The following is a 15,646-nucleotide window of genomic DNA, read 5'->3' as shown; positions in this document are numbered from 1 at the left end:
TGATCTTATATGAGCTATATAGGAATGGTCTGCTTTTTAAAATGACATGATTAGCAAGATCACAAACGGGAAGAACCTTTATTTATTATTTTTGAGAGATGTTTTTTCATGAATCTTCTCTTCTCCTCCTTATAGAAACAAATCCAGCATCGTCATCAACATAAGACCCATCAGTGAACATCATGTCAACACCTTTGTTTGCTCCACAACATAGATGAGTTGGTATAATATATCTCCCAACATGTACCTACTTGTTATTGGGTTAAACATTTGAAAGCAATGTTTTAAAATAGCCGATTTCCACTTTAAACCCAATTGTTTTGCTTTTGTCATCTTTAACTATTTTCATGAATGAGTGTTCAGATTTAGATTAAAAACTTTGACTAACAATGCGCTTTGGAAAGCGTTTTTCATTTAATTGATATTAGATGTCTATTATTCATGTGCAGTCATGATCTGGTTTTGTTTTCTGTTTTTATGTCAGTCCCTCCTACCATTGCCCTCTGCAAGTCTGAGTCACAGTCAAATATTAAACTGGAATGTATTACTCCCATGCAATCTCTCCTTCCTATTCGATGACTAAAAATGAGGGAGTCTGGGAAGAAAAGGAACGAGAAGAGTTCACCTCTAATCAGCAGGACTACTGAAAGAGACAGAGGGAGGATGTTGAGTAATGAACCCTGTGACCACCAAGCAGAACAGACATTTTCTGCTTCAATTATTAAAGCTTTTGAAGGGAGTAACTCAGGAGAAATAGATTATATTCTTTTTTAAGCATCTCATTGGTTCTTTACACATGGGTGTTATTCATTTATTGTGTTTGGGACAAATAAGGCGGCTGTATGTAAACAATAAAACTGTAGATTGTATTGAAGATACAGCAACATTACATTTAAAGCACATCACCTTGTTGTCACTGAACATAAAGTAAAATAAGAACTCATCTAATACCACACAAATAAGTTACATTTACAATATTATCACTGTAAAAACACTGAGTCAGTCAAATATTATGCCATAAAATATTACAGGCTGTAGCCAATCACTGGCATTTAATTTAAACAAGTATCACCATAATCCTATTTTTCCTGCACCACATAAGACTAAAATGATGCTTTCTGGAACCATTGCTTTCCAACTTTGGATGCTTCAGATCTACTGTGTTGCACGTAAACATCATGCGACAGTTTAAATATTTGCTGATTATCACAGATGGTACAAAATATCTACTCTACAGCATCTAATATGATTTCTTTTTAAAGAAGTCATTGCAGAAAGTGATTACAACAATAAATTGTAACACACTTATCACATTTACATTTGGAATAATTCACCATGTACCCAGTAGCCTAAATTTAGAGAATAATAGATATTTTGGTTGCAATTGAGTGGATGAAAAGAAAAGGGAAAACTACAACGAGCCTGATTTATGTCACCCTGTTACTACATAAGGCTCTTTAAATTACCCTGTTGCATCATTTACCTTCCTAAAAGCTAATGTTTTTTTTTTTTTTGGTCCACAGTATAGCTGTCATGCATCATTATAATCTAAGGATGTAGTTTGAAATAATAGTTATTTTATGCTTTGCAATCTTTTTCTTGAAATCCAAGGAAAAATTAAACTGCCATTCTATCCAGCACAAAATCCTGAGTTTAGGCTCAGGTTACATAAACATACACACTAACCTGAGAGCAAAGTTGTAATCTAAGCCATATGCAGTATTGCATATGCTGCAATCATTCACACATTAATAAAATAATTCAGACAAAGCGCAGATAGTTGTAAAATTTACCAATAAAATTTAGAATCTTAGCTGCACATAAGACCCACTAGGATTCCTAAATCAGTGCTAAATGATTTGTGAATTAACTCACAGCTTCACTTATCTGTAATTCTGATTTACACTGATAAGGCTTTTTCTGTTGGAAAGTGCCTTGAAAGATGTTTCACAGAATATGACTTAAATACAGCTGGAGAAATGGAGGTCCGTTGTCTTAAACATTTACAGTGTCTGAATTTCCAGCATGTGATTTTTTTTTCCAAGGAAGGAAAGTGGGGATATTTTACAATATGAACGTCCAATTTAGGATGATGTAAACTACCACTTAAAAAAAATCTGAGGTGTGTTTGAATGTTGCCCATATATTAGAGAAAGGTCCCACAGGCAGATTGACTGACAGATTCGATTAGCTGCATCTCTGAGTTAAACGGTGGACCAGAAGGGGAATGGGTTACAGTTTATAAGGGTCAAGAGGCAAAGTAGGAGTTCTGCATGGAGTAGAGACGATCAATGGGGTTTCCCACTCTCCCTGGGAGTAGGCCGCCCTCCCCTGTTGCTAAGAGACAGTCACCAAGGTGACCAAGGCTTCCATCGCTATCCAAATCATGGAAGACCGTCTCAGATTCTGTAGCAGGAAAAAAAAAGAAATCTGGAATGGAACATTAAATAACAAGAATATGACTAATTGAAATAAATATGAATGTACTATAATGACAATAGAAGACTATATATACATTTCTGATTCAAAGAAAACTTCAAGCTTTAAATTCCTGCCTCACCATAGGAGTGGAGCTGCTCACTACTCAGCTGAGGAGGTGTGAGCCCATGTCGAAATGGCTCTCCAGCATAGATGTTGGGATCCAGTGAAAGTAGTTGCTGTCTTGGCAGAGATGGATATCCTAGTATCCCATCCATGCCATGAGTACTAGACCCATCTGTAAAAGTGGAAATCAATATTATCAGTTCCACTATATCCTTGTGTTTTGTTGTTCTACATTGCTTTATTTTTTCTCCCTTTTTCCTTTTTGAAACTTTATTCCTTTTTCCGCACCCTCACTGTCATCATTGCTTTGGCGGCCCCCTCTGCTGGGTCCTCTTCGGGTCCCCCCCAGCTGCTCTTGCTCCTGCTGCTGCTGCTGTTGCTGCTGCTGCCTGCGAGCTATCTTTTTCATCTAGGACACAAAACCAAGTGGATTTTGGATGGATTTTCTCTGCAAGGTGATTGGTAAAAGAAAGCATGTCTCATGATAAAAAAAAAAAACCTATTAAGACAAACCTTGGCTCTTTGATTTTGGAACCACACCTGCACAACACGGACTGTAAGCCCAGTTTCAGCAGCCAGTGTCTCTCTGACCTGTAGATTAGAGGTTTTTCTTTGATTATACAGGCATTGGTTACAGCTTTACACAATAACAAAAATAATGGTGCTTGCTTGAAAAAGGTAAAAAAAAATATTTTGTGTCACTTTCACTGATAAAAAGTTGATTCACCCACTTTCCGACAAGGCTTGGCTGACACTTCAAAGGAGGCCTTGAAAGCTCGTCGTTGCTGAGTGGTCAAGATGGTGCGTGGCCGTTTTGAGCGCTTGTGCTCCTTGCTTTCATCCCCACCTTTTCCACTGCCAGAGCCTCCTCCGCCATCCTCATCTTCACTTTTCACTGAGTGAGAAAGTAGATGACAAAACTATTAAATAAGATTCAGGTTTTTTTTTTTGTAAATAATGATTTTTTTATTATGTATGAACTGATGTTTTGAATTAGTACAATCTTCGAAAATTAAATTGAAAACCACAATTTTCCAGAGAAGCTGCTTGATGATTCTGAGGAAAATGACTGAGACTGAAAACCACCTGGACCTGCGTTACTGTTTTTGTAGTTAGAATTTTCACCTGATTCAGTTGGTGTTGGGCTAATAGCAGCCAGCATTTCCCTCTCCTTTTCATAATCCATGCGGCAGAGCAGCTGGCCTTCTTTCAGCACAAACTCATCACCTCTCTGCAGCCGGCGCTCACACTCGCAGCAGCTGAAGCACCCCAAGTGGTACACCTGGCCTAGAACACGCATTATAAGTTCTGATCGGCCGATCACCTGCAGGCAGGCACTGCATTTCCTCACAAAGAGCCTGGGAAAAAAAACAAGTAGGAAAAACACAAAAACAAAAAGGTTTATAGTGAAACAAAAAACAATGACTGGAAAGAAAAGCAGAGAAAATGTGAATTAACTACAGATGGGGTGGGCGTAAAAGCACAGAACCATTCACCCTTGGCTCCATTTAATTTGGAGACAAATGTGGCTTCTTAATTAAAAGCTGTAAAAGCCATGACACAATGCACAGAGCAGCAAGGTAAACAATTGTTAAGAGGCACTGGTTGTTTCAGCTCTGTTCTTTTTTCACTATATAACAGTAGGTGGCAGTAGTTAGCCTATTATAACAGAGCATTTTAAATCCTAAAATGCAAAAAAGCCAACAATTCTCTATCATGTACTTTCCACAGTTTTAACATCTTTATTTTTTTCTCCCTTTGTCCCATAATTTTTTTCCCTGTGCGATACAAAAATCCTTCAATTTCTCTTAGACCTTGCAATTTCTTCTCATCTCTATCTCTATTCACTTGGCCCAAGTCTTTGCCTTTAAATTCCTCTCAAATCCATGTTCTTACACTTGGTTTCCTCCCCCTCCCTTAGTATTTTCTGCCAGCATTCCCAATTCTCCCTCATGCCCTCCCAGCCCGCCTCCCCAGTTCACTGAAACTAATAAAGACAGGATTAATTAGATTGTTGTTTAAACAGTGAGATGGCCAGACAGACGCTGTAAACTCATAACCAAGGATTGGTGATAGCATGGGGTTAATCTCTCTCCTCTCACTTATGCACACAAATCACTCGCTCAAACTTAGGTGCTTGCACACACATACAAACCTGCACATGCAAAAGCATGCACACAGACATTTTCACACGCATCGTAAGAGTATTACTATCTATGTGTGTGATTAATCAAGGCATCACTAACAATGTCAAGTCACACATCTGCAAACATGCAATAGCTGTTAAATCAAACATCCAATTCAAAGGAAATAATACCCCGATAGCTGGGGTTGTAGGTGTAAAATTGATAATGGTACATGAATACGGAAACTACACAACAAAACACAAACCTTGGTAAGTTACGAAAAGGGAGGGAGAACGAATGGGGAGGTAATGTGGGGGAGGAGGAAAAGAGAAGCGAAGTGTTGACGCTCCCTGACTGAGTGATAGGAAGGTGTTGCTGCCCAAATCTGGAGTGTAAAGAAGGAGCCAGGTCTGCACATAAGAGCTCCTAATCTTTGATTCTGTCCCAAACGCAGCTGCTACAGCTAATCTTACTCAATCCATCTGCCAAACGTGCACAGAATTTCCCAATTGACAGTGTCGCTAACTTGATACTTGAAATTGTGAAAGGCCATTGTGTTTTCAAACCTGCAGAAACCCCACAATGCATTGCAGAGAGGTGATGCAGCATTGAAAGGTTTGTTTAAGCCAAAATGTTATTTATGATATCCTGTAAATCTTATAGATGTCAGTGATGAACTCTGTACACCTACTTCAGTACCTTAAATACTTCCGTTGACTCTTACCAGTACTCAACAGAACTGACTTGTCAGGGCTGCTTGACATAAGATTGATGATGTTACTGGTTAAGTCCCACAATCCCTAATTAGGGTGCACACAGCACGGTAGGAATTACTCAACATGGCAAATGAAGGCAACTTGGGGCAACTGCCACAGAGGGGGGTCTGTAAGTAGATCAGTCTAATCCCTCTAATAGAAGTATCATTCACACATGGTCCTGACCAGGGTGCAGTTTCCAAAAAATCACTATGGATGTGGAGGATAAATGGCCGTCGTTTATTTGAAGTGGACTATTTATTCTCTCAAATTGATATGATCTGCCCATGCAGTTTCCAGCACCCATTTATTGGGTAGTATTTATGACGTGTTTATTTAAAATACTGGCTGTAAAGATAAAGAAAAATATATTAAACGCAGTGGACCTGTTTTAATCAGTCTTTTTATTATGTGTCAACTGTTTGTTGTTTTCTGGTAAAATTGAAAATTAGAAATGGGCAGACATTACCAACCATCTGTGCATTAGTCGGTGATAAAATACCTTGAATTTAAAAAAGTTCTTGTTTGTTTAATTTGTATAAACAGGAAATCCTACTTTCATTCACAGCTGACAAGAAGAAAGAAGCAAATGCAGATCAACAGAAGACTATGTACCATACATAATTCAACTCGTTCAATTTAAAGGAGTGGATTTCGGTGATGTTAGAAAGTATGCAAGAACACAAGCTCACCGATTAAGGAATCAAATTAAAAAATGCAAGTAGAGATGCTGCAATGTATATAATTGCCACAGTTATGTCTTTTCTTTTTGTTTTCCTTAGAATCCCAGACACACAGAGTAATAGAATCATTGCCATCTCTCTAAGCTGTGTCATGTGGCATTGTTTTGCCTTTGAGCCTTGACAAGTTTGACATTGTCTGGACCCGAATACAATCATTCCATAAATATGTATGTGTCTCAGAGCAATTACAGTGTTGTTATACGAACTGCTTCACTTCCTTCAGGAACATTGTGCCATAGATTGTCAAAAAAATGTAGACCATAACTACCTTAAAGCTTAAAGCTACCCATTAAATAGTTTAAAATGCAGTTCATGCCCTCAATGTGTGATCTAAAATGGTAGAGACACTCGTTTTTAAATTCCCCACATTTATGACCACAGCGTGTGATAAATGATGCTCCTTGAAAATTAACGTGAATCTAAAGATTCAGGAAATGCATGCAAAAGAGAACAAATGATAAGCATCATTCATATTTTAAGTTGTATTCTGTTTGGTGCTTCTCAGATGTGTGTGTGTGTGTTTGTGCTTATGTTTAAATGTGTGTGCACACTTTTGGCGGATATTGCTCTGTGAAGCAAGATGGCTCAGAGCCAAGGTTCAGTAATCACATCATCTCCTTTTATTAAATCTCCCTGCACTGCTTCTGTGTTATTAAAATCTCCCAGCATTCCCCACGATACTTGCTACCCTGCCACCACTCACTCATACAGAAAATACACACACGCGTGTGCATACGTACACATACATGTATAAAATATATCTGTATATATAATCCATGTACTGTATGCACACACATGTTGGTCTGTATATAAACCATCACAAGCGCAGTGTGACACAGTATATATTTACAATTACCACATCCCATAGCTAATTTGAGTGCAAACATACACTTAGTGGACACAGATAAGGTGCAAACATCAGTGAAAACCTGACAGATGCTCTTATCTGGGTTCCACATTAAACCTTGACATCATTTGCCTTTTTGCATAACAAGTTTTTACCATAATTGAAAGAAGTAGCTAAATTATTTTAGCTTACATCATGAAAACATTTCTGTATATGACCACAACAAAATAACATACAGTTCTATGTTGCAACTTTATTTGGAAGTTGCTAAACTGGTAATAATAATCGGCTCTACACGAGAGCAGAGCTGATGCTTGAAATAATTCAACTGGCCAAAGTTGCAACCATAAGCTTATGTGATGTTCGTGGTCTTGATTTGTGTCTCTCGACATGTAATGTATGATTTACACCTGACGGTGCCAAGAATGAATGCTATGTGTCAGGATATAGATGTGTGTTTGTGAGCAGGAGTGAGTGGGTGTATGTTAGTCTAGATAAAACAGTTAATCCCCAGGCCACCAGAACGCAATATCCTGTCTGCCCGTTTCTCATTTCCTGTCTGACTTTGGTGGAGCGGGAAGTGGTGGGGAGGGGGGTGGCGGGGGACAGCAGGGCCCGTTGCCCCAGAAACAGGAGATACAGCCGGCTGGTTTGAGAAAAGTCTACGCTGATCTCCCTATCTCTCCGTCTCTGGTTCGACCCCCAATTCTGACTCTTTTTTTCTTCTTCTCCCTCTCTGCTTTTATTATCTCAGATTTAATAAAGCCAAGGCGAGCAGCTTGTTCTGCCATGAAACATTTATTAGCTGTCTGTTACAAAATTGTTGTGGGGGAGGAAAGATGATGGGGTCTCATCTCACATTATGCAAAAACAGTGGCAATTTTACCCCACCTCCAACTAACACATACTGATAAAACCCAGATAAAAATCAGACCTACTGTTCTTTTTCTAAAAATCTGTCTCCTTTTTCCTCCCTTGCACCATTCTGAACCCATTCTTCATGACTTAGACTGCTTCCTGACACTCTTTGACTCATACTATCAGATCCAATGATTTCCTCAGCTTTTCTATTGAGTCAGTGTCCTCAGTTTCTTTCCAGCTGTTTAAGCAAAGCAGCCGCAGTTGTAGTTTAGGTGAGCTTCTTCAGTATGATGGTGCTTGCATTGTACGCTTCAGTGTATGATTTTGAATGCAAATCCACAGAATGGAGATTAAAAAGCAAACAGTAGCTCTGGCATCTCAGCATGCAAAAAAGAGCCATCTTAAGGCACACCAACATACTTCTAAGTGCTTCATTCACAATTATCTGTTGTTTAATATGAAAATAATTGAAAACTCAAATTAAAAACAAACTAGAAAAGTAAAACCAATTAAATAAATGTTTCTGAAAGAAGGACTCTTGAGTCTGCACACAGACTAGCATCCATTCGGTTAATTAGGCGACAGCATCTCATTACATTTTGTCATGTAGATGTAGTCAAGAGGACCTGTTAGAACATTAGAATGGGAGGGAAAAGTGATTTAGGTTACTTTGACTGTGGCTTTGCTGGTGGCGCCAAATGAACGGGTCTGATTACTGATCTGTTGATCAGCTGAGATTTTCCCATGCAAACATCATGCAGTTTACAGAGAACAGTCGGAAAAAAATGCCCTCGGAATGGCTTTTCTCTGGATGGAAATGCCTTGTTGATGTCAGAAGTAAGAAAATAACCAGATTCCAGCTGACAGAGAGGCAACAGCAGTCACTTGTATTCTTATTTTACATTCCTTTACTTTTCTTGTGCTAATTTATAGGCATTGGTTAAATTCCAGGTTTACCACAAGTCACCTCTGAAAGCACACCACACCACAACTTTTGATCTATTTTAAAAGTGTTACAGTGGCCTTTTAATCATGATTATGGCATTTTTAGCCAAAATTGAAAAAAACTGTTGTTTTCTAGGACGTAGTTTCTGCAGAGTGGCAGTCGTTCATTAGAAATTTGGCTCTGAGTGGTGGACGGGACTGTTGACGGAGAGCGCACCCACCCACCTTTCCTGTCACCTATAACTGAGCTATCTATTTATGCTCTCTCACTAGCTGACAGCCCCTCACACACCCAACCTCACATTAGCAGTGCAACAAAAACGGGAAGCAATATCGGACCTATCCAGCTGTAGTGTTTTGAGCCAGATGCCAACTCGGACGAGAAAAATTAAGACGTACATGGATCTATTTGTCTGCATGTGGATGCAGCAGAATGGAAAAGAACAGGGAGCTTTTGGCCCACCCAGTGCATTTTCTATATAACGAATAAGCTCTTTTTCAAACATCATTTTTGCGTCTGCTTGATTTACATCAATTTGAATAAAGAAATCCTCAGAAATTTTAATTCAAGCTTAATTGTCTGTAAAAAATGCCACAACAACACGCTAAAACACCAAAAACACCATTTTTATCGGAGTGGGTCTTCAAAAGAAGAACCAGAAGAGCACACAGCTAAGAAAAGCACTTGAGGCTGCATTGACCTGTTCATAGACAATAGATGACTAGGAAAACATTGACTGGTCTAATGACTCCTGACTTTTGACTGAGCTGTGACATTCAGATATTAGGGTCAAAGTTTGGCATAAACAGCACGAACACATGAATCCATCCTGCCTTGCGTCAACAATCATACAACCTCAAGAGCCACTTAAATCCAATTTCTACAACAGCTGGTCATTGATCCAAACGTTAGCAGGTCATCTCGACCACGTAAACATACCAAATATATAGAGCTGCTGCCATGATTAGTGGAGTGTATGAACGTGTGAGCTTGGAGTTGAACAGGAATAAATGATAGTAGCCTGTGAAGGTCAAACTGTAGTTTCTTATCTGAAAATGTCAAAGAGCACCCTTTAGTATAAATCGTCACTACAACTCTCAATAATGTTTTCTTAAAAACATTTTGAAGTATTTCTCTTGTCACATACCAGGTAAAATGAACACTATAATTTTTTTAATGATCAAAAAACTTATGCGTTGTTACTCATTTAGAAACACGTGTCATGTAGATGAGTTAAGGTAAATTCTGACACGCATAAGGCTTTGCGATCAATCACACACGTCATTGCATAATTGTAATAGCATTTCAAAGCATCCCCGTGTCAGATCTGTCATCGCAGGACAGCTAGAGAATTCAGCAATTAGCACCGTCTCCAATCAACCTCCCACCTACCTCCACCCATGTCCCTCGTGAGACACAAAGGTACTAAGCAGGGTGCGGGTGGTGGAGCGATTAAGAGAAAACAACGAATAAACGAGGAGATAAACTGTTTGGTGTCATCGCTGCTATCAATCTCATCGAGAAGGAAATGAGGTTTGGTCTGGAGAAATGTTATTACAAAGCAGACAGTGATGAATGAGGTGGGCGATCGAGAGACAGGGAGAGAAATGGTTGGTGGGGTGTATGCGCATTGTGAAGAAGGTTTATAAGTTACATTTTTGCTATCTTTAGTCGTAGAAACATGCACTTACAGGGTTTAGATGTAGAGGCAAGTTCTTTCTAACTCCAGACGGTGGAGGATGAGTCTACAACTGTGGTTCTGGGGTGGGACCTCCCTCTTTCTCCTTTTGGCAAGAGCATTTGTAAACTTAGATGTTGTGTGCCATCCACCTTGCAACGAGAGGTATTAAGCCCACGGTTTAGTGAATATCTACCCTGGTGACCTGTTTCTCACAGAGCAGAGGCTCCACTTCTGGGCTTAAAATCAAATTTTTTAGACTCTAACACTCTTCCCTCTGTCTGTGCTCTGCATTATTGAACAGAGATCACTGCATGGTCACTTGGCAAAAACTCACAACATAGAGTGAGACAAGCTATTTGAACACGTGTGTACTCTTACACACACCTAAACATACATGAATATGTAGATATATGCGCACATTTATGTATGAACATAAAAAATATGAACTAATTAGCCATCCATTGCAGGTAAGCAGTGAATTTTATGCAATTATGCTTTTCTTTTAAACGATTAATAATGTTTACATATTGTGGATTAATATAATGTGACTTTTGTCATGCAAGAGCAGTTGTTTAAAGGAATTATGAACTATCATATTATAATTTTTTTGGTTTACTTTCATATTTTTACCAAATTATAAGTTAATCCACACAATTTATAAGCAAAAGGAATTGAAAATCAACCAATATTTTAAACAATGCACTTTCACTGAACCAAATCTGTTTAAGGAAAAGAAAACAAAATAAAAACATTATAAATGGGCTTAATGTAATAAAAATCATGGTGTCAGTGCTCAAGAAATTGTTCTTTAAGTGATTGTTCAAACGAGTCATGGAAAAGTAAAAGATGACCTCTGTGAGTTTAAAAGATTGTAAGATGTTTATATTGTTGACGTTCCTGCTAAATCTAAATAGAATTTTCTTGTTTCAAATCCACTGTAGACTAAATCACACACATCAGGTGAGTAGTCCCTCTTGGTTTATGGAAGAGTTGGAACCAACATGTAAACGAGCCCTGGAAAAAAAAAGCCTAAAAGAGAAATAAGCATGTGCTAATGATTGCATGAATTCCTCAAAAATTCTTACAAATTCTTGGAGCAGCTTATCTGTTACAATGCACACACCTGCTATAGATGGGGGGGGGGGGGGTATAGGGCGCTGATGGACAGACTGCAGAGAAAACAAAGAGACATTGTTGCTGATCCGCTGAAGGTCACAGCCATTCCTGTGTGCCAAGTCTGGCACCAACTCACACAACAAGGCAACACGGCATATGCAATGTATAGAAAGCTAAACCGACACCATAGTGCAAGAGCTGCTGTCTATTGATTTGGATCTGAAATTACAGTCATTGCACAAGAAGAGCAAATAACCCTTTTCATTCCAATCTCAAAATGTATTCAGTTGTTCGTTCATCAGTGCGGTTCTGCCTCCGCTTTCCCCACTCATTTTTCCAGATGAACATCACACAATGGGGCTTTTAGCTCCTTTTTCTCCCTCTATCTCTCATCCAGATGTCAGGTACAGTGGGGGAGCCCTTGACGCTGGATGCCGTCTGACACTGTTCAAAACATTGATAACAAGCTGCGGGCTGCTCTTCAAGCTGTCCATCTGAGAAGCTCCCCCTGCAAGCTGACCACAGCGTGCACTGAAGCACCAAAGGAAAAACAAATGCAAAGGCCGCAAAGATGAGCTGAATCATCAAACACCCACAGCCTCTTCTGATGCACGAAACAGCTTGCTCTGTTATTGTTTTACTTTGCAGAGAATCACTGACTGGTGTACGCTGCATTAGTGAAACAAAGACTGCAAGGTCTTAAGCGTTCAAAAAAACATATACACAGATTTGTTATTTATTCTAAATATTAGGTAAACAAAATAAACTGTGAAGACACCAAATATCAGGAAACTTTCATTTTTACCCTCATTGTTGGAGAACCTAATTTTGATCCTCTCTGTAAAAAAGGAGTTTGCATTTCATGACATGCCTGTTTGATTTGACTTGTTTTATGTCACCATGTTCGCAGTGAGATAATAGTGTGACTGCGAAATAGTGTGAAAGTTTTTTTTTTAATTTAAATAACATAAATAGTTTGTTTCAGAGTCTTGGCTCTTTAAAGTAGTTTTTTCTTTTGGAAACTGGAGGCTGCAAGACTTTCTTTAGAAACAAAGAAAACCTTTCTCCACAATAATCATCAAAAAATTGGTTTACTTAGAAATGTTCAACAGGTTCTGAGATCATTTTTCTTTAGTGGGAGGTTTTGTTGTTTTGCAGTGTAATATCAATGCGCAATTGCAGGGTGAGATTTTTTCCTTCATGTTCACATCACAGAAATCCATCTTTCCTTCTCTTACTTTTCATAGTCCAGTTTGCAGTACAGCAGGCGGTCTCTGCAGTAGCAGGTCCCGGTGAGTGTGCTCAGACACACGGCGCACTTGACGCAGGTCTCGTGCCAGGAGCGCTCGTTCACGCGCAGCAAGAAGCGGTCCGAGATGGGAGACTCGCAGCCCGCGCACACCTCTCCCCCTCCTCTGTAATCTGGACCTGGTGAAAGCAAGGCAGCGCGCGGACGCGGAGATAAAGTGAGCAGACAAAAGTCAGCCTACATGGGAGGTTTTTGGCATGAACCTGAACCTTTACTCCTGAAAATTCCCTGCTTCAAGGTCGCGTAAAAAGCTGGGAAAACGATGTAGGAGTTTTCTGCCATGCATTTATTCCACCTGGTTCCAAATGACTTTTATACAATAAAAATAAATATGAAAAACCCCGATTTGACACAACTTTTAGTTCTTCAGTTGCGTAAAGCAGTATGTCATTTTCCCTTCCACAAAATATTAAAAATGGCAAAGATAAAAAGAAAGAGTTAATTAGATTAAATGTATGCTATAAAAATGCTTCATATGATCTCTGCGTTAAATTCAGATAAGGTTTCAATAAAAGCCTAAAGAAAAGCACATTTTGAATTGCAAATTGGAACGCTTTCTCTAGCTCTTGACTAGAATTCTTATTCTTACGCACGCTGAAAAAATTTTATTGGAATAGAAATTTTCAGGAATTGATATGTATTTTTTCATGGATGCTGCAATACAAGTTTAATATTTAAATATATGAAATAAATTGTAAATTTGCTCGGTTATCGTTCTTATATGTATATATATATATATATATTTTGCTATCCGGATCAAATGTGTTAACAACAGGAGGTAAACTCGTTTGAGTGCTGTAAGCGCTCATACTTACCGAAAGGCGTGGAGGATGGAGGCTGTTGCAGACAGGACTGCTGTCTCTCCTCTGTTTTCATCCCTTCTCTCATTACTTCAGTGTGATCGCTAAAAAAAAAACCATTGTAAAAATGTGGAATGAAATCCTATGAATGAAAACCGAGGAAGCACTGCTGCGCATTTAGGCCTGAGAAAGGAACAAGTGAGACAAAATGTAGAAGGCCAGTGCGCTCACACTACCAGTGCGTTTTTTAATGCGCAATTTAATGGGGGCGACATATTTAAAACTAAAACATGTGAAGCAAAAAGCAAAAAAATAAATAAATGAAAAGACTGTATAATTATTTCAAAGGAAGACACAGTTTAGCAACAAAACAACTAAATTTTAGCACTAAATTGAAAGAAATTGCACAATTCGTTTTCAAAATACAGCATTTTATTACATGGGTTGAAAGTAAAAACTAAAGAAAAAACGAAAATAATTTTCTCAAATTTGACATTTGAATTACATAGATTTTAAAATTGCATTAATCCAATTTCGAGCATTTTATTTTGTAAAGACGACTATAAAACATAAATTCTTCAACGTTTCAATCAAATGAAGGAAAAATATTTGTACTCTCCTGCAGGTGTGGGGATGTGTTTGTCATTATTGTTGTTTAATTTTCTACACTAAATCTGTTAGCTGTAATACAGCTGAACATTTCACGCATTGTTAATATGAATGACATGAATTTAAAACTGTGAACTGATTTCATTTATATTTATATGCATGAGATGGAAAATAACTATAAATTAACTCATCCTAGCACATCTATCAATTGAGCTTCTATTATGTTAATACAGATGATCTGATTTGGCACGTTTCCTGCATGGTTATACTGACATTGTAATTTGTTATGGGCAAATTATAAACAATGAGAACATTGAATTTGAATGGAAAATACAAAAATAGGAAAAATATAGAAAATAGTACTTTTTTATACATTAAAAAGTTAAATGTGCTTGGATTGGGATTTTTAGGTTATTTTAAAAGCACAATAAGATGCTTATAATAACATTTATTCAAAGAAGGTAAAGATTTTTGACGTACAATCTGTTAAAAGGTTTGATTCTTGCATCACGTCAGTCTTTTTCTCAGGGACCAAAATATCCTTCACCAATGTCTGCAAAGCAAAATGCTTATGGGAAAAAGTTTCCTAACTAAATGTCACTCCAATCTCATTTTCACACCGTTTTTTCTCCCAAATCTTTTAAAGACCTGCTGCCATTTATAAAACGACACAAATCAATTCCCTATAAGCAACAGCTGGAGCCAGATTAGAAACATCCTTTAAGGAAAAGCCTTTGCGCGCGGTTTGCGGCGCGCGGCTGCTTCCACTGACAACCTGCGCGTGAGCTGCGGAGTCCTACCTTGAGGTGAAACACACTCCTCCAGAAATCTCAGTTGGCAACATTAAAACGTGCGGAAACTTTCAGCTCGCAGGAATGAACAGACGCGTTTACAGATTGTCCACCTGTACGTCACAGAGCGGCGCGCATGCCGTCTAGAGTAAAAATCCAAAGACCATGATGAGCCAAAGTCACTCTATTGTCTCTCTTTTTCTGCCACAGCCGTGTGTGCGCGCCGACTTGTTTTGAGCGCAAAAAAGGGGGCAGAGGGAGGAGATGGACAGACATGGAGGGAGGGAGAAGGTGCTGAAGATGATGAGAGAAGATGAGCGATAATGTAGCTTATTGATAAATCCAGTGGGGAGGATTTCCTGCATTTGCGTTCAAGACAGACTTAGACGCGCGCAGCCGATCTCACAGTGAATATTGATTTTCCTCCATGTAATAAAGAAACCTATCACCGTCCTAATATCTCATCAAATCACAAAACTTCCTCAATCTGGGAAAGAGTATAAATTGAAAATTACATC

The 15,646-nt window shown here is 38.6% G+C and overlaps 1 protein-coding gene across 2 annotated transcripts; it reads right to left on the bottom strand.

Annotated features, from left to right (window-relative positions):
- Positions 1-786: 786 nt before the first annotated feature.
- Positions 787-15,437, bottom strand: lmx1al (LIM homeobox transcription factor 1, alpha-like). 2 transcript variants are annotated; one of them, XM_023957491.2, is made up of 9 exons: positions 15,138-15,362; positions 13,744-13,832; positions 12,858-13,047; positions 3,670-3,902; positions 3,276-3,439; positions 3,058-3,135; positions 2,833-2,953; positions 2,561-2,716; positions 787-2,406 (listed from the first exon to the last, which is right to left on the bottom strand). In XM_023957491.2, the coding sequence occupies exons 1-9, from the start codon at positions 15,179-15,181 to the stop codon at positions 2,249-2,251; spliced, it is 1,233 nt and encodes a 410-aa protein (XP_023813259.1). In that variant the 5' UTR covers positions 15,182-15,362; the 3' UTR covers positions 787-2,248. The 2 variants fall into 2 exon arrangements, with proteins under 2 accessions (XP_023813259.1, XP_023813258.1); XM_023957490.2 differs by having other exon boundaries at positions 1,499-2,430; positions 15,138-15,437.
- Between the last annotated feature and the right edge of the window lie 209 nt (positions 15,438-15,646).

This window comes from Oryzias latipes, chromosome 8 (assembly GCF_053564925.1).
Source record: "Oryzias latipes strain Hd-rR chromosome 8, Olatipes_Hd-rR_3.1".
Taxonomy (NCBI): domain Eukaryota; kingdom Metazoa; phylum Chordata; class Actinopteri; order Beloniformes; family Adrianichthyidae; genus Oryzias; species Oryzias latipes.
This window is presented reverse-complemented; position numbering and strand designations above follow the sequence as displayed.